Genomic DNA, 27986 nt, shown 5'->3' on the forward strand with positions numbered 1-27986 from the left:
TTGTGATTACTTATCATATGAATTGTTACGGATGTGTCAATACCAATTATGTATGTATTTAATACCCAAATGACGACCATATAAACATAGTGGGGGAACTTGCAAAAAACACGATAGTGCACAGAAGACAAAAGAAGTACAAAACGTAAGTAAAATTTAAAAAATATTTATTAAATGTAAATTTAAAAAATAAAAATAAAAAAAAAGATATACAGAGAATTAATTGTGAGGGTATAGAACAAGGCAGAGTGAACCCTGGGCAACCAAGATCATAGATAAAACATGTGTAACAGGTAAGTACAACTGCACAAATGTAAAAATAATGATGGCAACATGTTAGCTGTATCTCAATGTAGATGCCAAGTGGCCTAAATAATTGATACACATGTATGACATGACAATAATGATTTTCCATTTTATTTCTCTCTTCTCTGATGTGATCTGAGGAGATCTCTGATGTGCCGCCGGCATCTTCTTCCGGGAGAAAATGGCAAGCGCATGCGCAGTGCGCCCGCCGAGATCTGCCCGCCGGCAACAATAGATTTTTCCTATTGTTTCATTTTGATCACTGTGATAGACCCTATCACAGTAATCAAAATAAAAAATAGTAAATAAAACCCCCCTTTATCACCCCCTTAGTTATGAAAAAATGATAAAATAAATATATTTATTTCCATTAGGGTTAGAGTTGGGCTAAAATGAGTTGGGCTAAAGTTAGGGTTAGAGCTAGGGTTGGGATTAGGGGTGTGTTAGGGTTGGAGTTAGAATTTGGGGGGCTTCCACTGTTTAGGTACATCAGGGGGTCTCCAAACGTGACATGGCGCCACCATTGATTCCAGCAAAATTTTCGTTCAAAAAGTCAAACGGTGCTCCCTCCCTTCTGAGCCCTGCCATGCACCCAAACAGTGGTTTACTCCCACATATGTGGTATCAGCGTACTCAGGAGAAATTGCACAACCAATTTTATGGTCCATTTTCTCCTGGTACCCTTGTGAAAATAAAAAAAAATGGTTCCAAAGTAAATTTTTTGTGAAAAAAAGTAAAATGTTCATTTTTTCCTTCCACATTGCTTTAGTTCTCGTGAAGCACCTGAAGCGTTAATAAGTTTCTTAAATGTGGTTTTGCGCACCTTGAGGGGTGCAGTTTTTAGGACGGTGTCACTTTTGGGTATTTTCTGTTATATAGACCCCTCAAAGTCGCTTCAAATGTGAGGTGGACCCTAAAAAAAGAATGATTTTGTACATTTTGTTGGAAAAATGAGAAATCGCTGGTCAACTCTTAACCCTTATAACTTCCTAACAAAAAAAAAAAAAATGGTGTTTCTAAAATTGTGCTGGTGTAAAGTAGACATGTGGGAAATGTTATTTATTAAGTATTTTATGTGACATTTCTCTCTGATTTAAGGGCATAAAAATTAAAAGTTTAAAAATTGCAAAATGTTTAACATTTTTTGCCATACTTCCATTTTTTTTTTTATAAATAAACGCAAGTCATATCGAAAAATTTTTACCACTATCATGAAGTACAATATGTCAAATCTCAGAATCAGCGGGATCCGTTGAAACGTTCCAGAGTTATAACCACATAAAGTGACAGAGGTCAGAATTGTAAAAATTGGCTCAGTCACTAAGGGGTTAAATAGAGCCTTTGCACAATTTAAAACATTAATAAGTCCATGCAGTTTCCGACAGCCACCTTACAGTGAGTATATCATATTTTACACATTCTATTAGCGAACACTCCCTTTTTAAGAGGAAAAATGAAACATTTTTTTTATAACATTACACTTTTTTAATTTTACAAACACTTTTTTTGTATTTAATTTTGTGCTGCTTGCATAACAGATCGCACATACAATACTCATTAATATATCTGTATCACAATGTATTACGGTATATCTGCCAATATAAAACAAACAGGAAACCTAATAAGCTGTGAAACCGCTTAGATACCGTGGCCAGCTTTGGCAACTGCATCGAAAGGTGTAAACGCCCAGGATCAGAGTTTTTCCTGATCCTGGCCATTAGAACAGGGTGTTAGCTGCAAGATATATACTGCACATTCCCATATGCGGAGGACGAACTGTCGAAAAGCCATGGAGCGCTGCTATGGGGTTCCTATTCTTTCACTCCAGACTAATCACAGTGAGAAAAAAAAATAGTATTTCTATGAACACATCCCAGCTTCACAACATTCCATAGGAGCTAAAAACGGACCCAGGACCACCGTACTAGCATTTAGTCCCTGCGATTACTTTTGTTTAACAACTTTTAATTCCATGCCTAAATCCCAACGCAAAGATAATCCGTCGTCCTGTCATCTAAACACTTTCCACAGAGTTTGTGCCCACTCCCGCTCAGAAAGTACCTGGCCGTGCCGCTACAGAGGGATTTTTTACTGTAATGGTAAATGTTTTAATATATTGTTTTTACAATTCCTTCCCCTAAGCTTTGAAATTCCAGAGGATAATGAAGTCAGACATTTCTCTTTAAATATCGACTTGTCTGGTTGTTAGCGCTGTTATTACCTCTCTTGGCAAGAGTCCTGGAAAAAAGTGATCTGTCTAGTAATATGAAGAATATATTTTTTAATAAACAGTCTAAAACGTTTGTCTTGGATCTGGGATCTGCCTGCAAATATTTTCATCACATCCTAAGAGAAATATAATAGGATCCATGCTATGAAATATTATTCAGGTTCTCCTGTAAAACTCACAGTCCAATGTACATGTATATCAGGGTGATGGCGCAGAACCGAAAGATGACCCCATTCCGTCAGCACCTATATCACTGTGTGGAACACATCTCCGATGAATAGGTAATACATGGTAGATCACAAGTGGTCCGACCCATGTGACCCCCATTGGTCCCAAAGTCTCCTGGGTGAATGTAGCATGTGTGACCACCAAGCCATTAACTGTCTATGACTCCCATACTTGCTCCCATACTCCCATACATGCTCAGTAAAGCTTGATTCACGAAGTGGATTTTGGGACCTCTGTTCTCAGAATGAGCTGGCGTCTTAACATCCAAACCCCCAGAATCCATACACCTATCATGAATATTATCGATAGGCAAGAAACGTTGTTTAAGGGACAATCCTTTTCAGGCTAGATTTACACATTGCGGATTTTATACCTGGATTTTCTGTAAGTAAAATCTGCAACATTTTATAGTACTTACATTTTTAGATGAGTTTAAAGGGTCAGGATTTTAAAGTGTCCGGAGTGGGAGGTCATGTGACCGCAAATAAGCATTTGCTTACTTCTGGCCACATTCCAACTAGACTTGCCCGGCCTCACTCAATTCACTTGCATTGAGGAAGGCCACACACGTCTAGTTGGCACGTGACCTCATGTATGCAAATTGCAAAAACGCTGTGTTTTTCACAGCAGCAACTGGAAAAAATACATGAACATGCACTAAGACCACGCGCAAATAGTTTTATTGCTGGGTTTTTGGAGTGGAAATTCAAAGTTTTTGAGATTTGAAGGACATTTTTGGAGAGTTTATGCTCCAAAAACTTCTTGAAGAACTCTGTGTGCACATAGCCTGAAAGGTTCCCATGTTATCAAGTAGGGATTTATGCCAATTGAAGTGATTTTGTACCTTGATATGGATCAATATCTATCTTGAATCCAGGAGATCCAGCTGTCTTAGGACCCCAAAATGTTCATCGTGTAGCATCTTTGCACATTCATCAAATAGGTAATGAAATAAGGTCAATGTCCTTAACCTAGAGAAGAATGCAACAATGACACAACTATTGGCAGGACACCCAGGTATGACACAGACTGGCAGATTAGTGTCATGCTATTTTGGGTGAATATTGGTAAAGCTTGTTCTAGCATCTGTGAAATCTGTGCCAGAGTGACATCTTCACGTTGCAGCCTTGCAAGTTACTTTTAACCTCTCGCCATACCTAGTAAAGCATAAATACATATTTCTTATCTGAGAAATATATTTTTCTTCACTTATGAGCCACTTCTTCTTCGTCGTCATCTTCATTATCTACTTACTTACTGATACCCATCTTGGTCAAAACAATAAGGATGGCCATCTCACTGAAGAATTCGAATACAGCTGCCTATGGAGAGGGGAAGAACAGAGTAAAAGAGAAAGATGTAGACACACACAGATCGTACTGCTGCTTTCAAATAAGCGTATATCTCCTCCTGAAAGCTGGATTCACAGCTACACTGGTCAGTACTGGAGCAACTAGTATTAAACAGGTGGGCACCACATGAGATAATGAAAGGAGTGCTCATGGCATAATGTTAAAAATATAACTTCAATAATAATGTATAATCTCATCCTTGCTGCTGATTCTTTTTAACATGTGATATGTTTTTCGGGTTGGAGACACAGACTTCCTTCCTGCTTTGCCTTTAATGACTGAGAGTTGACAAAGAAATGATTTGGCTTGTAAGAGGAAGTAATGGGTTAAAGCTTAGTCCCCCGCAAAGACCAACGTAGGGCGCAATATACCGCACCTTATTTGTGTGTATAGCATTGCTGTCCTGTCTGTATGCAATAGAGCTTACACTAACTTCAGTATCTACTAATGATAATGAAATGTCTCTGCTCATTCTGTCCTAATCTACACAGTGAATGTAAATATAATAAAAAAAGCAAAATAACACTTTTTACTAGTGAAACCTTGACATATTTTTCACAAACAACTGTAAATACGCTTTCCTGAGAAAGAAAACTGGCAGAAAAATGTTTTTCACTTAGTTTATTGACTTTCCCATAGAATGTGATTATTAAATTGTATGCCGGTGCTAAGCAAACACAGTTGCATATGACATAAAGAGGTTTAGTAAAGTGATGGACTGCGGTGGAGAACATAGACATTGGCCAGTTCCTGTCTCATATCAGGGAAACACCCTGACTCCTGGCTGGAATTTGTACATATTTTGTAATGTGTTCCTCAATATTTTTTTTGTAATGCGATTGCAACTTCAGCATTAACAAAACATATTGCGAAATGGTAATGAACTAGAATAAAGGGGAATATGGATATAAACAGCAGCCTGATCTGAGTAGGTTTATTTTAAAAAATACATTTATATACACACAATATATGGACAAAAGTATTATTTAATTGAATCCCATTGTCCCCATTGTCTAACATCTGGCCCCTCGCCCCTAGTATATAACATCGGGCCCCTGGTGTATAACATTCTGCCAATCACCCCTTTTGTATAACATCTGGCCCCTCGCCCCCGATGTACAACATCCAGCCCCTTGTCCCCGGTGTATAACATCCAGCCAATCACCCCCATTGTATAACATCCGGCCCCTCGGCCCCAGTGTACAACATCCAGCCCCTCGCCCCGGAGTATAACATCCGGACCCTCGCCCCTAGTATGTAACATCTGGCCCCTCGCCCCTGGTGTATAACATCCGGCCAATTACCCCCTTTGTATAACATCCAGCCCCTCGCCCCCAGTGTATAACATCCGGACCCTTGCACCTAATATATAACATCTGGCACCTCGCCCCTGGTGTATAACATCCGGCCAATCACCCCCTTTGTATAACATCCGGCCCCTCGCCCCCGGTGTACAACATCCGGCCAATCACCCCCTTTATATAACATTCTGCCCCTCGCCTCCGGTCTATAACACCTGGCCCCTCACCTACCAACAGGAGCGTAACAATTGCAGTTGCAGAAGTCGCATTCGGGCCCATGCGCGATGGAAGCACAATGACACCATTGCATACTTCAGTGGGATGAGTGTCCTTGGAGCATTGGACGGAGTGATGTAAATCTGCCACCACTGGCCTCTGGAGGAGACGTGTTCTGCCCAGTGACGGATCACACTTCTCGATCAGGCCTCTGAGGTTGAGTCTGGGTTTGGTAATTCCAGGAGAACATTACCCCGATTGCATTGCACCAGCTGGAAAGTTTCCAGCTTTGTGAAGAAGACCCTTTCCTGTTCCCCGTGACTGTGCCCAGTGCACAAGCTCCATACAGACACGGTTGGGGTGAATTTGGTAGAAGAACATGACCGGTCACACAGAGTCCCGACCTCAGCCCCATCCAACACCTTTGGGATGAACTAGTAGGGCGATTATCAGCTCGGCCTCTCCCCGACCTCAGGGTCTGACCTCACAAATGTACTTCTGATTGAAGGGGCAAAAATTCCAACAGACATCTCGAAAATCTACAAAGCTTTCCCAGAAGAGTGGAAGATAATTTTACTTCCTTGTGAACACCTTAGTCTAAGCTGTGAACACATTTTTCTTGCACAGAACTTCAGTCTGGGAGTCTCGAAAGTTGATTTATATCCCTCAGGCGGATTTTTTTTTTGCCCTATTTCTGGCACTTTCATACACATCTATAAATACACGCTGGAGCTTAGTGAACCTGAAATACATTAATTTTACTTACTCCTTTGGCAGAAGAACATAGAAGTTGAAAACAAGTGAAAATCTCGTATAATAGCTTATTAAATTGTAGCTGGAATAAGTGAGGAACTGATTAATGGCGGAGATGAGGAGGACGATCCCGCACTCTCTAAATCCCTCCAGTATTGTGATTGTTGGACAGAACGCACAGTGTAGACAGTCAGAGTTAATCCATATATATTTCTCATTCATCGATTATATACTAGAAAGTCCATAACTTATTAGTCTTCTTGGGTCCATTCGTCTCATTTCTGGCTACTTGTGTGCACCAACAAATTCAGCAGTGCTAGAACATACACAACAAAAGGATATTGTGAACAATAAAAATTCAATATTTAATTATTACATTAAAATAATGACAGACATACAATGAAAAAGTGTCATTAGTGCATGCTGATGAGCCCAAAAGATAATGAGTGGCACCATCTAGTGGCAGGCAGGAATACTATAAATCCATACAAATTGTGAATAATACAAATTATAATTACAGACATGGGGTAATTATGCAATTATTGTCAACAAAAAATATATTATGCCAGTCATAGGTTAGCTATAACATATATTAGACAATAATGGTGAATCTCGGAATCTGTACTAAGCACCAAATGTATTGCTAAAATATATCATACGTTCCTAGCATTGCCCTGCAATAATGTAGAGTTAACATAAAAAGGAGACCTACCAAAATCCAGGTGATGGTGCCACTTCCCCTACGCGCGTTTCGGCGGCGTGCCTTTGTTGGAGGAGTGCTGCACAGAGATGACACATTTGACACCCGGCACTCATTGGGTCTAAGAAGGTAAATTCTAATGTCCAATTTCATGCGGATGTCAATAAAATTATTAACTTGTTTTCTGAGTTTGGGAGAAAACGTCACAGAAAGAACATAAAAACATCATTGAGCTCTTGCCATTGGTCATGTTGGCCGTAAAGCATCGATGCCAACCACTGAGCCAAAATGCTGCCTATGGCATAAATGGGGCAGAAGCAAAGAGACCCTTTAAAATCAGATCACAACTTAAAGTATCATTCCAATGTTTGTTTTTTTCATTCCCCGTCCATTAGTTATCAGTAATGTAATTACAGTGCATTCAATACTTACCGATTGCTGTCTTCTGCCGTTTCTAGCGCTGCACCGCTCCGCTCCTCGACCATGTATCCACAGCTCTTCTTGCCGGCTCACACACGAACTGTGAGACAGCCATATAAATCGGACCGCAATGCGCGGACTGGCCGGTGGCTCTCCCGACCCAAGCATGACCGCTGCAAAACAATATATGAATCTGTCATGCTCGGGTCAAGAGAGCTGCCGGCCAGTCCATGTATTGCATTCCGATTTCCGTCCGATTTATACAGCCGTCTGACAGCTCCCTTCTTGTGGAGGTCTATGAGAGTCGCGTTCTAAGACTCATAGATTTACACTAAGAAACTGACCTCCGGTCCACACAGAGCTGGCTGGTAAACATGATGCAGTAGAGGCCTAGCACACCGTTGGAAACGCAAAAGTAAGCAACGGGTAAGTAAGGTATTTTAATGCATACACTGAACGTACATTACTAATAACTAAGGGAGGGGGAAATAAAAAAAATCTCTTATACCATAACTTTCAATTGCTCCGATTCTTTATTGGTTATATTGCTCCAAAATTAATTCTGTTTTTTTCAAGTATGACAGCCTTGGTAGAGTTGGGATATGCAGCAGGTCTGAGCTTCACAGCTGCTCTCTCTTCTAAATTATTTACGGGGGGAAGAAGGGTGGATAAGACCCTGATCTGGGGTCTAGGGCAATAGTCCACAGTCGGCCAGGCAGGATTCCATTGCCTCCTACTTGCAGGCATCTCCGGCTCCTTTTCCAGTCCGGTAGCCACCGAGCACTGACCTAGCCGCCGGACCAGGGTCCTTCAAGTCAATTCACTCATTTCTATCAGTGACTATTCATTCCAGAATGATCTTGCTGACACAGACTCCGCACAGCCCTCTTGTGGTTTGCTCATTAGTGCTTCATTACTTTGGGGAAAGAGACATGAAGTCATGGAATTCAAGAGGGTGGATCATGATGAGAGAAAATGGAGTGTTAAAGGAAATATTAGATTATAGTCACGCCTGGAGAGTTATTCCGTTGGGGATTTCACTTACAGCAACTTGATTTCATTGGGCACCATACAATTCTTCATTTTCCCTGTGGTGGCACTTCGGAGGATTTAAAGGGTTTGTCTGGGGATTTTACTTAGAAAAATGGCTAAAACTGAGTACACACCTTGTGTATTTGCTGCAGATTTTACCCACAGACTATGACACTATGATCAAACTCTGATCAGTGTCAGCATAGTGTGATCCAATTCACTCAGATAAGAAGATGGAGATTTATTTTTCCCATCTTCTCCATTGTTTTAGTCTGTGGAAATTGGACTGCACTCATATGTCATCCGAGTGCAGTCCGATGTTTCCCACGCACTCATTGACTTTCATGGCTGAGTCTGATCTGAGTATCAGAACAAACTTGGACATCCAGTGATTTTTGTTTTCCTTGGACCAACACTGTCTAAGGAAAATATCAGACAAGTGCACGGCCCCATAGAATAACATTGGTCCAATGCGATCCAATATTTGCTTGCATCACACTTGGACCAAAAATACGGTTGTCTGCATCTGTGCTGAATCCAACCAGTGGTCAGGCTGGCATTTGTGGCATGCGACCATGACTGAGACCACCGGAGCTGCTTGGACTGAACAGGTGAGTAATATCTAATTATTTTAGCACATTTTCTCGCCATAGCCGATTTTTTTTTTTTAAATACACTTGTTGGTGGCTATCCCCACGCATGATGGAAAGTTGCTACATCTTGTGATCATCTTAGGCTGGGTTCACATTACGTTATATGCATGCCTCGATGTTACCCCTTCCTGACTTACGGTGCTAGTGGTGTGTCGTTCATGAACGATCCAATCAGGGCCGGACTGGCCATCGGGCAATTCTGGCGAATGCCAGAAGGGCCTGTCTGGTCATGGGCTGCCTTGTCTGCTATGTTGTTAACAGAATCGGTGTTCTCAAGACACTCATACTGTTAAGAGGTGTGACAAAGCACAAACTGCCAGCAGGTCATAGGGAACATCTACTATATAATTGTCTAAGGGTCACTTCCGTCTGTCTTTCTGTCTGTCCCGGAAATCCCACGTCGCTGATTGGTCACGGCCACCAGGCCGTGACCAATCAGCGACGGGCACTGTCCGGCCAAAAATTAGTCCCTCCCTACTCCCCAGCCGTCAGTGCCCGCTCCATACTCCCCTCCAGTCAGCGCTCACACAGTGTTAATGGCAGCGTTAACGGACTGCATTATGCCGCGGTGTAACGCACTCTGTTACCGCTGCTATTAACCCTCTGTGACCAACTTTTTACTATTTATGCTGCCTATGCAGCATCAATAGTAAAAAGATCTAATGTTAAAAATAATAAAAAAAAAAAAAAGTTATATACTCACCGTCCATCGGCCCCCGGATCCAGAACAAGCCTTCGCCGCTCCTCGCGACGCTCCGGTGAGCGCTCCATGCATTGCAATCTCGTGAGATGATGATGTAGCTGTCTCGCGAGACCGCTACGTCATCATCTCGCGAGACCGCAATGCACTCTTGGGACCGGAGCGTTGCGAGGAGCATCGGTAAACGCCTCGCCTGGATCCGGGGGGACGACGGAGGGTGAGTATATCACTATTTTTTTTTTCTTTTTTTAACAGGGATATGATGCCCACATAATTATCTACTATGTGGGCTCTGCTATATACTAAGTCGGCTGTGCAATATACTGCGTGGGCTGTGCAATATACTGCGTGGCTGTGCTATATACTACGTGGGCTGTGCAAAATACTGCGTGGCTGTGCTATATACTGCGTGGCTGTGCTATATACTACATGGGCTGTGCAATATACTACGTGGGCTGTGCAATATACCACGTGACCTGTGCAATATACTACATGGCTGTGCTATATACTACGTGGGCTGTGCAATAAACTACGTCGGCTGTGCAATATACTACGTGGCTGTGTTATATACTGCGTGGCTGTGCTATATACTACGTGGGCTGTGCAATATACTACGTGGCCTGTGCAATATACTACGTGGCTGTGCAATATACTATGTGGGCTGTGCAATATACTACGTGGGCTGTGCAATACACTACGTGGCTGTGCTATATACTACGTGGGCTGTGCAATAAACTACGTCGGCTGTGCAATATACTATGTGGCTGTGCTATATACTGCGTGGCTGTGCTATATACTACGTGGGCTGTGCAATATACTATGCAGCCTGTGCAATATACTACGTGGCTGTGCAATATACTACGTGGGCTGTGCTATATACTACGTGGGCTGTGTTATATATTACGTGGGCTGTGTTATATACTACGTGGCTGTGCAATATACTACGTGGGCTGTTATACACTATGTGGGCTGTGTTATATACTGCGTGCGTGGGCTTTTATATACTACGTGGCTGTTATATGCTATGTGGCCTGTTATACACTCCGTGGGCTGTGCTATATACTACGTGGGCTGTGCAATATACTCCGTGGCTGTGCTATATACTACGTGGGCTGTTATATACTACATGGCCGGCCGTGAACAATCAGAGACAGGCGCAGTCCGGCCACGAATTGGCGCGGGATTTGAACCACGCTTCGCTAATTGGTCGCGGTTGGCCGAATCCTGTGTATTCAATGTATTATTCTAAAATCTTCATAAATAAACTACATACATATTCTAGAATACCCGATGCATTAGAATCGGGCTACCATCTAGTTAGAAATATTGGTCTTGTAGTAAATCTTGCTTTTCTAAATCCAGGGTAATAATATATCCCATCTGATGCTTGGGGACGGGGATAAATGGGCCCCTGTGATTTCAAATGCCAGGACGGAATATCAGCCCCAGTCCGTACCTGGATCCGATCCAAAGAGCCGGCTCCCTGCTGGGATTGAAAAGAGTCGGCTCTGCTGTGTGAGGGAGCCGAGTGTTTTTTCAGACATAGGACGTATAATTACGCGGCCCTGTATCACGTGGTGTGTGGCCCGGCGCTGTGACCGCTGCGCACCTGGCGGCTGTGCTGCACAGACCGCTCCTGCCTCTCACGCAGCTATCCCCGCCAAATCGGTTTGTGCTAAATTAAATTTATCAAAGATTATGCACAAACAAGACATAAAAAAAATGATTTTGGGGAGAGGAGGAGGATCTAAGCCCGGCTCAGGAGCTGCCGGGACACAAAGGGTTAGTCCACAGCTGCTCCAGCGCCAACACGTGTTCAATAACAGATGGGCGTGACGTGTGGGCGTGGTTAGCACGTTCTGGGCGGAGCCCGCACTCGTTATTAGCGCACGGGAAGCGACGTGTTGGGCAGCCTGCTGGTGTGGGGCGGAGTCTTCAGAGGAGGGCGTGGCTACTGTGGCGGTTGTTCTCGCGAGTGTGTCCGGGCTTCACTCCGCCTCCTCACTCGGCGCCTCAGGGTGAGAGGAGCTCCCGGTGCGGGGAGACGCGGCTGCAGTAGCGGCACAGGGTGAGGGAAGGAGCGAGCCCGCCGGCCTGGTCTCCGCCGCGGCTGTGTGTGGGGTGCAGCGAGGGGCCGCAGCCCCGCAGGGTTCGTGCGCTTTCTCAGGGAGCGCCCGGTGAGTGTGACGAGCATCGGCGTGAGGGTCCAGGTGGTGCCGGGGGGCGGCGGGGCCTGGTCTATGGCGTGACTTGCAGATATCCTACCAAAAGCAGGGTCTGTGCCCTGCAGGATGGATGGTGGTGGGAGAGTGGGGGGGCAGCCTGTGCCCTGCCGGATGGTGAGAGAGTGGGGGGCAGCCTGTGCCCTGCCGGATGGTGGGAGAGTGGGGGGCAGCCTGTGCCCTGCCGGATGGTGAGAGAGTGGGGGGCAGCCTGTGCCCTGCCGGATGGTGGGAGAGTGGGGGGCAGCCTGTGCCCTGCCGGATGGTGGGAGAGTGGGGGGCAGCCTGTGCCCTGCCGGATGGTGGGAGAGTGGGGGGCAGCCTGTGCCCTGCCGGATGGTGGGAGAGTGGGGGGCAGCCTGTGCCCTGCCGGATGGTGGGAGAGTGGGGGGCAGCCTGTGCCCTGCCGGATGGTGGGAGAGTGGGGGGCAGCCTGTGCCCTGCCGGATGGTGGGAGAGTGGGGGGCAGCCTGTGCCCTGCCGGATGGTGGGAGAGTGGGGGGCAGCCTGTGCCCTGCCGGGAGAGTGGGGGGCAGCCTGTGCCCTGCCGGGAGAGTGGGGGGCAGCCTGTGCCCTGCCGGGAGAGTGGGGGGCAGCCTGTGCCCTGCCGGGAGAGTGGGGGGCAGCCTGTGCCCTGCCGGGAGAGTGGGGGGCAGCCTGTGCCCTGCCGGGAGAGTGGGGGGCAGCCTGTGCCCTGCCGGGAGAGTGGGGGGCAGCCTGTGCCCTGCCGGGAGAGTGGGGGGCAGCCTGTGCCCTGCCGGGAGAGTGGGGGGCAGCCTGTGCCCTGCCGGGAGAGTGGGGGGCAGCCTGTGCCCTGCCGGGAGAGTGGGGGGCAGCCTGTGCCCTGCCGGGAGAGTGGGGGGCAGCCTGTGCCCTGCCGGGAGAGTGGGGGGCAGCCTGTGCCCTGCCGGGAGAGTGGGGGGCAGCCTGTGCCCTGCCGGGAGAGTGGGGGGCAGCCTGTGCCCTGCCGGGAGAGTGGGGGGCAGCCTGTGCCCTGCCGGGAGAGTGGGGGGCAGCCTGTGCCCTGCCGGGAGAGTGGGGGGCAGCCTGTGCCCTGCCGGGAGAGTGGGGGGCAGCGGCAGAACAAGGGACCACCCGCCTTCCTATTCTTGCAGCAAGGACCAGTCATGCCTGGGGGGGTTGCGGGGCATCTGGGATTAACTGCAGCTCAGTGAGAAACAACTTAAAAGGTTATTCCCATTTAGAAGTCATTCACCCTATGATCAGTTGGGGGCTGACTTCTGGGAGTCCCACCTTTCCTGAGGAAAGTGTTGTCCGTCTGCTGTAGAGGTGACAGTGGGGCCTGACTATTTTCCTACACAACTGTGTGGCCAGGAGTGCTGCTTAATTTTCCTGCTTCCTCAATTCCCCCCCCCCCCCCGCCTCCTCAGCCTGGTCACTACTGAGCATGTACATAAAGTGCAGCACAGATTCATCTCTGCTGAGATCCTTAGATCAGACACTTGTAGGACATTTCATAACTTTCCCAAATTCTTACAATTCTTACTACTGTACCCAATTTATTATATATGGTCTGTGCCAACACCACCAAAATAGACAGATTCTGACTCCACAGCCCTGGTTAAACCCTTTTGAACACTGGTCTGTAGTTTATTCTGCAGGCTCTCTTGTATTGTGGTAAATGGTACTAGGATATATCATTGACTAACCCATGCTGACAACACTGGTGCAACGGTCTTAAAGGACCTCTATATATCCAAAAGACGTGCCTTTCTTTCAGATGGAGGTCCTGGAGTAAATGGAGGTATCCTTATGGGGTTTGCACCCTTCAGACACTTATGGCCAATGCTGCTGACAATGTATAATTATATCTAATGGAAACTTGGATGTCTTAAATAAAGCCCCATAAACTGCTCATAAGACTAGACCACTTACATGTGCCCCAGAAAGGAATATGATGCTATTTGCACCCCTCTATAGAATCGGCCATTGCACTACATTGTCACTTACTATTGTCTGTGCTCCTTTTAAAGAGACTTTCCATGGAAACCTTCCTCTCATGAGCATTGCTTCTAATGCAGGTTGCAGGGACTATTCCACCGTCCATCTTTCTGGTGTATCCTGATTATAGAGATGTCTGTATACCATGAAACTTGGTAATGACCGGTTGGACTCAGTGATGCACGTTAGTGGTGACTTCTCGATGGTTTGTTCTGCAGTCACGTCTGTTGCTGCATGTCTTTTCCCTTTGTCCTTCCTGACGTAGGAGAAATGTGCATTTGTCCTTTCAAAATCTAAAATCTGCTTATTACTGTGGTCCCAGGAAATAGAGAAGTGAGGCGACTGCAAACCCCTTCAGAGGCAAAAAGGGTAAAAGGTTTTACACTTTATTTGCAAAGCTGGCATATTTGGAGGGATTGTCTGATCACCTAGGGTGTAGTGGGTGCCTTCAATGTAGAGGGATGACCAAGTGAATGAAACTGTGTTGTGGACAATCACAAGTGACTTTCTGGACTTCACACCGTGTCATTGCCTTAAAGGGGAAATCTATGCCTTTGCTTATTTTTCCTATGGGGCTTAGAACTTACAGGTAGTCTGTACAGGCACTGATCTGTGCTGGGTGAGAGCGATCACTAAAGTTACATCAGAGCTGTTGCTGGGGCATCACTGCTGATGGACAGCCGCCTCCCCGCAGTGCCAGCAACTGCAGGATAACTGCACAACCCCAATGTTTATATATTGTAGCATGAAAATTATGTAAATACCCAAGTTCTGGTACCACCTTCATTTGGGCAGGTGGTTAATGATTGCTGCAATCCTTTGCTATTTTACATGCCCATGTAATGCACAACTTCCCCTTGTGATGTTGGCTGATCGTTGGGGGTTTTCAGTAGCTAAGCCTGTGGCATCCAGCAGGTCAGTGGGTGACTTCTTTGATGGTTACACCAACTTTAGAAATTTTTATTTTCGCCATGAGTATGGGCTCATGTTAAAGCACCATGAGATAGATATAGAATATATATAGATAAAAAGCATATATAGATTAAAAGCACAACTCCTGTGCTACAAAAAAAAAAAAAATTATATATATATATATATATATATATATATATATAATCTCTTCTCCTACTATTGGATCCACTTGAGTCAGTCTGTGACCTGCTGAATGGCTCCAGTATTCACTGAGCGAACCAGAGGTCACAACTCAATACGAGTCTTGAGTGCCTCATTCTGGCTCTCATAGACTTGTATTGAGAGCTTTTTCTTGCCTGACAAATGTGATCACAAGATGGCGCAGCGGGATGGTAGTTGCAGCTAAAGAAGGTGAAGATGTTGAGTTTAAGACTGGGGGAAGGGACTTTAGGTTAGAAGCACCATTCCAGCGCTTTAAAACGCTATAGTAGTGCTTAGGCTATGTGTACACATTGCAGATTTGATGCATTTTATTTTTGTCGTGGTTTTTTTTTTTTTTCCCTGCATGGATTTGTGACAACCTAATGCCAGCAAAGTGAATGAGAAACATGGTGTCATGCACAGGTTGAGTATTTTTGGCTTGCTGATTTGGCACAGAAAATCTGCAGCATGTCAGTTCTCTGCATTTTTGCAGCTGTTTTTTAACAAGATGTAGAAATTTTACTCAACATGTGCACATAACCTTAAGTATTTGGTGCATAAGTTTCTGAATCTCTTGGCAGGAGGAACAGTTTAAAATATACACTTTTCTGTTGTTGCAGATTGTTTCCCCATTCTCTAGTATGGTGAAATGTACTGGAAGAATTGAGATGATGCGGATCTGCAAGTCACAGCTAAGTAAAGTGACCGTGAGACTTCAGGATTCTCATTCACCTTGCTGGCATCAGGAAACCCTTTCATGTTTGCAACAAACCGCAGAAAAAATGCAACAAATCAGTGTGGACCAAACTAATCCAGTGTTTGGTCTCCTTTTTCTTTTTTCTAACTAAAAACTGAGCTTTTCACTAACTTCCATAAGCCTGAGAAATGTGACATCACTAGGATGGGCATGTTAGTTAAAATGTGTACACTAAAAATGTCTGAATAAAGGCTTAATAGTTTAACATATAAAAGTTTATTTTGGGGGTTAGAGACTAGCGTTTCATATGCCAGCCTTGATCAGAAGCCCACTGGAATATGTTCTCATAACTGGAGATGGAATCATGTTTCTGGGATACTACAATGTTTCTTATTTAATTATTTATACAATGTTAAGTAAATATCCTTTTGCTTGCCATAAGTGAATGTGTCTACCTCTGCTTGCAATGTATCAGATCCTCACGTTTCCACTCGGTCACAAAGGAAATTTTTTTGTCCAAATCTTTAATGGGTGAGTAGGTCCATAGTTCTGTAAGGTCCTGGACACTATCGGAGTGCTGCGTCTTCTCACTGTCCAGCTTATTCTATAGGTTTCCTTTCGGAGGTATTACAGACAGGAAGTCTGCTGCGTAAATCAAATCTCATACAAGTTTATATATGGTTTTACATTTCCGGAGACGCTTGTGCTTCCACCTGTTTTCTTTGACCGAACCTTGACTACTTGTGGTTCAGCTTTCTGCTGTTGTCAGTGGTGGGAACTGAAACTCATTTCCCCTTAAATTGAGTCACAATTTTCAAGGAAGTCTGTGATGGTTGTAGCTGTCTGGGTATGGGGTGACTGCAGGATACCCTACTGAACTAGAAAGAAGCATTCCCAGTGTAAGACCTGAGCTGTCAGAACATCGCGTGGCCGCCTTCTGTGACGCTCCGTGTAATCCTGACCTTAATGAACAAATATTTAGGTCCTTGTGCAATGAGATGTATGTCGTCTGTTCTGGGATGTTGTAATACTATGGAGAGAATTAGTGAACTTTTTCTCTACTGCTGAGCACTTCTGTGCCAAGCGGACAGTCCATGACTGGCTATACAATTATGAGCCTTGCCTGACTTGACCAGCATTAAGGGGGTAGTCCAGGTGTGAAATGTCATTCCAGATCTGGAACATGCCTTCAATGGCTCATAGCCATAACCAGTCCAGTCCATGCATTGTAACTGATTTGCACTGATGTCTGGATAAGCCCTTATACATACATATTAACAGGGTGTGTCTTCCTCTTATCTGGAGTTTGTTGTTAGACTTCTATGAGTACGTGAGACTCCATCATGCACATTAGATGCATAGCCAGTGCTACTAAAATCTACATGAGCTGATTTTTCTTGTTAAAGCGGTTTCCACTTTTAGCTTTTTTTTCATGGGCTACTTGCATGTCCAAAATCACATATTTGCTCAAATAATTTCACAAGTCTTGTTTCCCTTCTGATTGTGGTCATTTATTAACTCTTCTCTCCTCTCCATCAGACCTTGCCCTTCCAGGGACTTCTACTGGCCGGTGGACGTCAGGAGGCTGGACAACTGAATGTGATTGCCTCTGGATCTATAAAATTGAACCCGCGGTGGAATATGGGTCAGAAGGTCACAGGAGGCATAAAGACGGTGGACATGAGGGACCCTGCATACAGACCCCTGAAGCAGGATCTCCAGGGTCTGGACTACAGCAAGCCTGCCCGTCTAGACCTCTTGTTGGATATGCCCTCGGTTTCCCATGAAGTACAGCTCCAGCACTCCTGGAATAATAACGATCGATCACTCAATGTTTTTGTCAAAGAGGACGACAAACTTGTTTTTCACCGGCATCCGGTGGCACAGAGCACTGATGCCATTCGTGGCAAGACTGGTTACACACGAGGCCTACACGTGTGGGAGATAACGTGGGTCATGAGGCAGCGAGGGACTCATGCTGTCGTTGGAGTGGCAACTGCGGATGCCCCTCTCCATTCTGTGGGTTACACCACACTCATAGGATGCAACGGGAAATCCTGGGGTTGGGACTTGGGTAGGAACAAACTGTATCACGACGGTAAGAATCAGCCGAGTAGAACATATCCTGCTTTCCTGGAGCCAGATGAAACGTTCATTGTGCCAGATTCTTTCCTGGTGGTACTAGATATGGACGATGGTACTCTGAGCTTCATCGTGGACGGACAGTACATGGGCACAGCCTTCAGAGGATTAAAGGGAAAGAAACTGTACCCTGTCGTCAGTGCGGTATGGGGCCACTGTGAAATCAGGATGAAATATATAAATGGACTTGACCGTAAGTAACGTTACTAATTCCAGCATCCGAGCTCGACCACGTAGACTGTTACCATTACACTGTCTCCGAAATGTAAACTCCTGTCTCCATGTAGTGTTTGCTCTGGATAATCTCTTGTAATTTGGCTCCAGCGAGGAAAGGTTACCTGTCCTTATTCTGCTGGATTCCCAGCCTGCATTCATATTTAATTTTACTGTACTAAAGCAAGGAAGTGTGCGATACATGAAGTGTGAATCTCATAATGGCTTGTGAAATCTATGAAAAAACACATGAGATGCTTGGCACAAGATTTGGCCAAAAATTGTGAGCCCATCCACCAAACGTCAAGGTAATCTCAGATCGGATGGGTACCTGACCTCTCTGCCTAGTGTGAATACTTACCTATGGCTAATAACATGGTAAAGCCTGCATTTATAGGAAGGTCAGAACCAACTGTGTTTGGATGTAATTAATTATAGCCATTATGCTATTCACACTTCATGTATCGCACATTTCCTTGCTTTAGTACGGTAAAATTGAGTGCAGCCATTGATCTATTTACTATGTCTTTTTTTGGTTATGCACCAGTTCAGACTAGATTGCTGTTCAGTCAGTTTTCTTATATTTAATATGTATTTAGTCAGTGAACTGTAGATGATCATTACTGGTGTACAAAAAAAAAAAAAAAAGCTTGCTGGGTATTTACCAGATATGTCAATGGTAGTGGTAACCACCTCAAACCCGGTGTCCTCCCAGGAAAAATAACACTTATACGCACGACTGGTGTCAGCGCTGGCTTCATTCTCCTTCTGTGACATCCCAAGGATTGAAGGATTGAGGGCATCAGCTCGACTTGTCCAGAGTGAGGCCAGAACTGATGGGTATCTGTCATGAGAGCTGGTGCTGGCACACTCCCATCGGAGGGGCGTATTGGTGATATTTACTGTGAGGAAACCTAAGGGGTTGTCTGAGGGCACAACTCATTTAAATTTCCACTAGTTCTATAGATTTTATTTTCCTTGGGAGACTACAGCCTCTAGAAGATGCGGCCACCGCCTTTCAAGGGCTTATCTACAGCATTCTATAATGCTGTAGATGAGCCCCAGATCCGACCTGCAAGTGAAGAAAAATAAGTTTCAGGGTATGTGCACACGTCAGGATTTCTTGCAGAAAATTCCCGGTTTTCTTCAGGAAATTTCTGCAAGAAATCTGCTTTTTTTTGTTTTTTTTTTTCCTTTTTTTTTTTCAGCATTTTGCAAGCGTAATTAGCTTGCAGAATGCTAAAGTTTTCCAAGCGATCTGTAGCATCGCTTGGAAAACTGACTGACAGGTTGGTCACACTTGTCGAACATACTGTTGGACAAGTGTGACCAACTTTTTACTATAGATGCTGCTTATGCAGCATCAATAGTAAAAAGATATCATGTTAAAAATTAATTTTTGGACCAATTATAAGGTGCCCAGTCCGTGGAGGAGAGTCCTCTCCTCCACCCTGGGTAACAACCGCACATAATCTGCTTACTTCCCGCATGGTGTGCACAGCCCCATGTGGAAAGTAAGCAGATCAATGCATTCCTAGGTGTGCGGAATCCCCGCAATTCCGCAAATTTAATGAACATGTTGCTTTTTTTTCGCGGAAAAAAATGCAACATTTGCACAAAAAATGCGGAATACCCTGAAAATAATGGGAGGCATATGTTAGCGTTTTTGTCGTGTTTTTATAGCAAAAAAACGCTAAAAATACTGAACGTGTGCACATGGCCTTACTATACTCACCCGAGGTGTGGTCCGGTCCAATGGGTGTCGCAGGTCCGGGTCCAGCACCTCCCATCTTTTTGTGATTCAGGCGCTGAGCCTCTGACCTTTCCCAGCGCCTGCGCACTGCAGCAGGAGGGTGGCATCGCAAGAAGATGGGAGGCGCCGACCTGCGACACCCATCGGACCGGCATTATAGAATGCTGTAGATAAGCCCTGAAAGGTGGTGGCCACATCTTTAGAGAAAGCTGAATGGGGGCACCACGGTATATGGGATACCACCAAGACCTAGAAAGAAATAAGCTTACTGACAAAGGAAAAAGACTAGGCCCTATGAGAGGGGATCACCATAATGCAGATGAGGCAGAAATGTACGAACACAACTTTATTGAGTGACACATAGAAAGACACAACATAATTAAAAACAATTAAAAAACATACTATTGCACAGTAGCCCCTAATAAGGCAAAAACCCACAAATGACTCCACAATGTAAATAAATGATTAAGTACTCAATCACTAGCCGAAACAGCCCAGATGGAATGTTACTGGACCCTATTCAAGGCACTCCCCTGGACAAAATTCAGTCAGACAAGGCCTGAATAACTAATGAGAGATTAGGCACCATGAAAAACAATATATAACACCAGACTGCCTGTGGAGAAGACCCCAGCCTGTATGGCTCAGAACGATAGTTCAAAATAAACGGTGGCCACATCTTATAATGCCCAAAACAGCTGACAGGTTTGTTTTGAGGGTATGTGCGCACGTTGCGGATTTGCTGCGGATCCCTAGCGTTTTTTGCGGTGAAGAAACGCTGCAGATCCGCAATTGATTTACAGTACAATGTAAATCAATGAGGAAAAAAAATGCTGTGCAGATTAAAAGTAGCATGTCACTACTTTTCTGTGGATCTGCAGCGTTTTTGTACCCATTCCATTATAGAAATCCGCAGGGGTAAAAAACCCAAGAAATCTGCACCAAAAATGCACAATTTGCACAAAAAGCGACAAATCCGCAGCTGCGTTTTCTGCCAGGAGATGCAGAATCCGCACCAGAAATTCCTAAGCCTAATCCGCAACGTGTGCACACACCCTAAAGGCCCCGTCACACTTAGCGACGCTGCAGCGATACAGACAACTATGCCGATCGCTGCAGCGTCGCTGGGGAGCTGTCACACAGACGGCTCTCCAGCGACCAACGATGCCGAGGTCCCCGGGTAACCAGGGTAAACATCGGGTTGCTAAGCGCAGGGCTGCATGTAAAATAACAAACGGTACATACTCACCTTCGCGTCCCCCGGCGTCTTCCTGCACTGACTGGGCGCCGGCCCTAACAGCAGAGCGGTGACGTCACCGCTGTGCTGTGGTTTCACTTTACGGCCGGCAGTCAGTCAGTGCGGGAAGCAGACGGCAAGGGATCTGACGGACACCGGAATGTGAGTATGTAGTGTGTTTGTTTTTTTACATTTACGATGGTAACCAGGGTAAACATCGGGTTACTAAGCGCGGCCCTGCGCTTAGTAACCCGATGTTTACCCTGGTTACCAGTGAAGACATCGCTGAATCCGTGTCACACACACCGATTCAGCGATGTCAGCGGGACCTCAACGACCAAAAAAAGGTCCAGGCCATTCCGACACGACCAGCGATCTCACAGCAGGGGCCTGGTCGCTGGTACGTGTCACACATAGCGAGATCGCTACTGAGGTCGCTGTTGCGTCACAAAACTTGTGACTCAGCAGCGATCTCGCTAGCGATCTCGCTAAGTGTGACGGGGCCTTAAGGGGTTGTCAAGTACTGGGCAATCCTTTTCATTCCAGTTGTAAGCTTGTTTGCCTCTATAGAGGGGAAATTCAAGCAAAGTGTGAGGCCTGGTAGACCCTCCTGGGCACAGTGCAATCTGTAGCCAGAAAAATCTATTCGTAACTTCTAAGAACTGAGCAGTTTCACAATGGAAATTTCAATACATGATTGAAAGATATTTAAAGGTGTCTGTCAGGTATTTAGGGCATATGCCGAGGATCAGTCAGGCCCCAGAGCCTCATCCGTGTGCAGAATTAGGTCGCATTCAGTGAGTGACTGGCTGCAAGGGAGGGGGCCTCTTGTATGCACAGAAAACACTATTTTACTGTAGAACTGGGTATCTGTGCGAATTCCTCACCTATCTGACATCTATATCATAGTACGCCTTTAGGCTATATCCGCAGGCTATGTGGGGAAAATGTATTCTGCCCTGCAAATTACAATATTGGGGCAGAGTAACCAACTTATCTTCTATGATGGCAATAACCATCACTATAGTGGTGACTGACATAGTTTAGACTGCCCCTGCCATGGTGCAAACAGTAAGTGGCCGCCTGGCACTGCTGGATTGCATAAACCTGCTGCAACCTCATCTAACCCCAGGATAGATGATATTTTGCTGATCAGTGGGGGTCTGACCACTTGGAACCACAGGCTAGTTAAAGGAAGGGTGCACATGTAGGCGGAGCTGAACGAAGACGTGCAACAGTGGGCGGGGCTACATGGAGGAAGTCCGCATCCCTCTGCAGCCAGGATAAACGGTAGTGTGAAACTAGCCTAACTGCGGATTCCTATTATGGAGCCAGGTGTAAACCGCTGTGGAATCCGCTCAAAGAATTGACATTCTGTGGAATAAACAACACTATGTTTCTCTTCCCTCCCCCCCCCCCCCCCCCCCCCCACACACAGCATGTGCACTGCAGATTTTGTTTTCCATAGGTTTACATGCTACTGTAAACTCATGGAAATCTGCTGCGAATCCGCAGCGGATCCGCAGCAAAATCCGCAACGTGTGCACGTACCCTCACTCCATTAATTCTCTATGGGGCTGCAGGTGGGGAAAGCCAAACATGCTGCTCCAAATCCCATAGATGAATGGACTGTCAGTTAAGCATGCACATATGGATAAAAGTTCCCCATTCTGCCCATTTGGTGCATCCCATCGATCAGATCCCACCAAACTGTTTTGACTGGAGGCCCCTTTAACTAAGCAATTGTACACCCCTGACCCAATTCTAATAGCCAAGATAAGAAACCCCCCCCCCCCCCCCCCTTATTGGTAACTGCAGCTCTAAAGTTGTATCCATCACTTTGTTTTATGCTATGGACTTTACCCTCTATAACACACAGGATGAAATGTGCAGCACTGAAGGCTACAGTGACTAATAAAATTGCAAATAATCCATTTAAAAAAAAATATATATATTTTTTTGCAGCTTGATATGTCATACGGTTTCCCATTCTGTTTTTTATGCATGTACACTTAAATCTGGTGCAATTCTAGCCTCCTAATGCTATCCTGTTGGTCTTAGGCCTGGCATGCTGAGCATGGCTGCCTCCTGCACTGAGGGTGGTGGGAGAGTGACAGAAGTGTTACTGGAGGTTCTAGGCATTTTAAGAAACCAGAGCCCGTTCCACTGAGGCAAGTGCACATCAGCAAATATTGTGTGTGTCCTTTCCTAATGAACAGGACACATGTAAGACACCTGCCGATAGTGCACAGATCTGTGCTGTCGTAATTTGATTGGCACTAATCAGAACAACCCAAAGTCTGGAGCTTGTGCATGGTTCATGTATTACATGATGGCTTCTCGTGCTGGCTGCTTACCATGGCTAGTACTGTCTGGACACCACGTGCCCGGCAACCTTCGTCTGTGAGCACTTTAAGGGGTAATCTCTGATCATACAGTCTTCATATCCTCTTGTGATACATCTATAGTAGATGGAGATCCAACATAAGTGTGTGATGGTAAAATACAGCCATGGCCTGACTGTAAACCGTATGTCGCCTCTGTGTAGAGGAAGGTGTGATGTTTGGTTACTGCCCGGCACTGACCCTTTCTTGCTTCTCTTTACAGCTGAGCCCCTTCCTCTGATGGACCTGTGTCGACGAGCCGTCCGCCTTGCACTGGGAAAAGAGAGACTAAATGAAATCCCGACTCTTCCATTGCCGGCGTCCCTTAAAGGCTACCTACTGTACCACTGAGCCCCCCGGCTGCTCACGGACTAGTCACCCAGTGCTATGCATCCCCAGACTCCACTCTCGTCCTTAATGCTTGTTGGTAGGAGGCTGGCTGTACAGTTTCCTCACGTGCATGCTCCCGGCTACAGAATACCTCCAAGCTTTATCTATCTGGGATCTTGCAACAATTTGGGGTTTTGTATGAAAGACATCTGAATGTTGCGTGTGACGTAGAGAAGTGCTTCATGTGTAATGAGTCGTGACCAATTGTGTTTTTTTTGTTTTTTTTAAATTAACTTAATGGTCTTTTGTACAAGGTGACTTCTTTTTTTTTTTTTCTCCCTCTGCCCCATGATGGGCTCTTATGATGTATGTCCTATGCATTTTAAATGTCTTGTCTTCTTACCGTTACCGTGCCTCAGAACACTACTCGGAGTATAACCTCACAGCTCCCAGGATCACTTATTCATTTACATGGCTTGTGTTGTCTGTAGCTTCAGAAATCCCCCTGTAATTTTTTTAATGAGACGTCAAAATAGCGAGACCTGTGTATTTGATGAAGACTTATAGGCCGATGCTCTACAGATTTATATCAGCACGCACCACAATAGTAATGGTGGAGATGGCAGTGCGGCACCAGTTATGTAGTCTGGACTATTAACTTGCTGCCTGATTAATGCCAATTATTTAAAAAAGTTGATCTTTTTGCCACTGGGTACTTATGTGCAATATAAAGCTGAAGCCTTAACATTTATTGCATTACACTAAGGTAAAGAGACTGTCCAGTGACAAATCTGCATTTTATACCCCCCACCAAAAAAAACACCACTCAACCCACAGGACTGATGCATCACGCATCAGACGGCAATTGATTACTTTTTTTTCTTTTTCGCATCACATTAAATTTTTTTTTTTTTTTTAATACCAGTCTCTTGCAATAGACCAAATGCTTAAGGATCATTCAGATGTCTGTGCACATCAGAGGTCTAAGGGTATGTTTCCACGGTACGTAAACGCTGCTTGTTTGACGCTGCAGCGTCAAACAAGCAGCGTCCAGATGTTCCTGCATAGTGGAGGGGATTTTATGAAATCCCGTCTCCACTATGCGTGGAAACCCGCACGCGGCGGCCCTGCGACTCCGGACATGCTGCGCGTCTTTTCAGAACACAGCATGTCCGTACACCTTGCGGGGACGCAGCGTCCCCGCAAGGCATATCACAGGGCCCTATGGCGAGGGGTGCGATGATCCCGGATGTGTACTGTACACATCCGGCACCATCGCGTCCCAGAAAGGGGGTGGGGCTTAGCGCCGAGCGGCTTCGCCGCTGTGGCGTTCCCGCCGGCAAGCCGTACCGTGGAGCCATACCCTTAGGCACGCACTGCCATGTCTCTCCCCACCCGAGCACGGCAGCTTCATGGCTTTTCTGTGAACTGTTCTCCTGTGCCATTCCATTCGGAAGTTGGAAAGAAAATAAATGATGCTATCTGCTACACCTCTGCTTTAGTTTCCCACCACGTGCCATGTAGATGAGTGAAGGCAATATATGCACAGGTACAATGGTAACGTTTTTATGTCTTTGTGTGTAAGGTATGTGAATTGTGATGAGTGCATCGGTCACACCGGGGAGGCAGCACGTTGTGCCGGATGGTCTATGCCTAATAATATTACGGCCATATCCTACGTGCGTAGAACACTGCCATGGCTGCCTCCCTGAGGGTGACGGGTGCACTATATACACTGCTGCTGTAGGGTACTAAGATTGGAGTTTTAAATAAAATAAACTAAACATGCACAACCATGCCAAGACGGTTAGGGTGACTCCTGTGCTAATGTCACCATGCTTGTGAGCAGTTTTGCTGGATCTGGACACTTGCTGCATTGCACAATTATTATTTTTTTTTTTTTTTTTTTTTTCCCCCGTGCAAGTAGTCTTCCATCTCCAAAGTGGCTTAGAGTCCCCTACTGTCTACAAATTGCCTGTACAGTTTTAATCTCTTTATAATTCTGTAGATAATTATGTAATAAAGAAATAGTTTAAGTATAAGATGCATTGTGCTCATTCACTTCATGAATGCCTGATGGGTGTTGTAGTGCCTTTCTGCAAAATTCACAACATTTGGTTCTTGTTCTGAGAATACGATGCACTTCTTGGGTTGTAGGAGCATTAAATCGTACCAATCGTCATGCGTGTAAATGTCTCCGGGTCATGCATCAGATGGGTGGCCTCTTCCAGTGTCAGACTGTGATGTCAAATGCCTCTGGTCTCCTGGCATCTTCATGGACATGGTGGTCTGCACACAGAGGGTGACTTGCAGGTGTATGCCGCCGGCCTAACTCTGAGGGGCTGTGCATAGTGTAAGATCAGTGCAATCGTCTCTGGAAAAAAAAAATTAAAATTTTTCGCTAGTAGCCATTCTCAGACACTATCTCTGCTTCCATTGAAGTGAATGGGAGCTGGACAACACTGACCTCCATACACTGATCTAGGAGGAGGGTACCAGGCATCAGATCCCTAAGTATAGGGGGTCATCAATATTGTGATCACCTACCATACAGAAAAATGGCAGCAGTATTTTCAGGGTCCCAGTAAGAAGCGCTATATGCTCAGATCCATACTTGCTTCCTTCCAGCGTGAGCTTGACATTGTCTCTAACTTCTAATTGATTCCAAAAATGGATCCGTGGCAGACGGACTATATCAAGGTAAAGAGGAAGTGTGTTTCTAGTTTTAGCACCCTTTAACCATATGTGGACTGTCTGGTACATTGCTCCCCCTTCCTCCTTTTAAAGAATGTGAACCAGGCTATAAACTGCACTGAGGCCGCCTGTTCTCTGTGGGAGACTCGCAAATAAGAGCTGGCGGAGGCCAGACACCCAAACATGGTTCAGTTCCAGCTGTAGCAAATACTTAAAATAAATGAGGTAGGAGCTTACTGTGTTTATATGCAGAGCCCTAGCAACGCTAAAATAAAGTTTCTGGGATGGGATACAGCTTTTGTAATGGCTGCGTGCATCATGTTCTCCGCTGCGGATTAGCACCGGCATCCTGCACAAGTGCTGATCCTGGGCAGAGGACCAGGCTGGGATGGCATCTGGTATAAATGGAGACTGCAGCCCGGCGGAGCGCACAGTGCTGTATACTGTCCTAAGCATCGGTACTGAATCTGGAGGGAAAAAATACAGCCTCAAACTTGTGGAACAGATCTAATCCAAATTGCCCTGACCCACATCCTGCTCACACTTAGGGTGTGTGTCCACGGTCAGTAAACGCTGCTTGTTTGACACTGCGCAGAGCTGCAGCGTCAAACACGCAGCGTCCAGATGTTCCAGCATAGTGGAGGGGATTTTTTGAAATCCCGTGTCCACTATGCGTGGAAACCCGCACGCGGCGGGCCTGCGACTCCGACATGCGCGTCTTTTCAGATCGCAGCATGTCCGTACACCTTGCGGGGACGCAGCGTCCCCGCAAGACATAACACAGGGCCCTATGGGAGGGGGGCAATCATCCCGGATGTGTACAGTTAACACATCCGGCATCATTGCGTCCCAGAAGGGGGCGGGGCTTGGCGCCGAGCAGCTTTGCCGCTCCAGCGATACCGCCGGCCATCCTGAACGTGGACACGCAGCCTTATTGTAAAACTTTTTGTACCCTGAAAGCCATCAATAACCTCCATATATGTAAAAGGGTCCTCTCCTATGGCACGTCCGTCCATAGGATATGCAATAGCCTCTGATAGATGCGTGGACACTTCACACTAAACCCCAAAAATTGGCTGGAAAAAATTGTTTGCACCTTTCCTAAATTACGGGTAAACATTGTTTCAAGCATTGGATGCTCGTTCAAACTCACCTGTGACAAGTAACAGGTGTGGGCAATGTGAAAAATCACACCTGAAAGCAGATAAAAAGGGGAGACATTGACTGAATCTTTGCATTGTGTGCTGCACTAAGCATGGAGAACGGGAAAAGGAGAAGAGAACTGTCAGAGGACTTGTGAACCAAATTTGTTGTAACCTTGAGATTGTTGATATTGTTCAAGTCCATC

The 27986-nt window shown here is 45.6% G+C and overlaps 1 protein-coding gene and 1 long non-coding RNA gene across 4 annotated transcripts; one reads left to right on the plus strand and one right to left on the minus strand.

The window, feature by feature from the left end:
• Positions 1–6541: 6541 nt before the first annotated feature.
• On the minus strand, positions 6542–11531 carry LOC143764468 (uncharacterized). The gene is made up of 3 exons (XR_013213204.1): positions 11348–11531; positions 7099–7165; positions 6542–6702 (listed from the first exon to the last, which is right to left on the minus strand). It is a non-coding gene; the product is annotated as an uncharacterized LOC143764468 (long non-coding RNA).
• Positions 11532–11763: 232 nt separating this feature from the next.
• On the plus strand, positions 11764–26133 carry SPSB1 (splA/ryanodine receptor domain and SOCS box containing 1). 3 transcript variants are annotated; one of them, XM_077250059.1, is made up of 3 exons: positions 11764–11909; positions 17425–18220; positions 23838–26133. In XM_077250059.1, the coding sequence occupies exons 2-3, from the start codon at positions 17527–17529 to the stop codon at positions 23963–23965; spliced, it is 822 nt and encodes a 273-aa protein (XP_077106174.1). In that variant the 5' UTR covers positions 11764–11909; positions 17425–17526; the 3' UTR covers positions 23966–26133. The 3 variants fall into 3 exon arrangements, with proteins under 3 accessions (XP_077106174.1, XP_077106173.1, XP_077106175.1); XM_077250058.1 differs by having other exon boundaries at positions 11803–12068; XM_077250060.1 differs by having other exon boundaries at positions 11803–11959.
• Positions 26134–27986: the final 1853 nt, after the last annotated feature.

This window comes from Ranitomeya variabilis, chromosome 4 (assembly GCF_051348905.1).
Source record: "Ranitomeya variabilis isolate aRanVar5 chromosome 4, aRanVar5.hap1, whole genome shotgun sequence".
NCBI lineage: Eukaryota > Metazoa > Chordata > Amphibia > Anura > Dendrobatidae > Ranitomeya > Ranitomeya variabilis.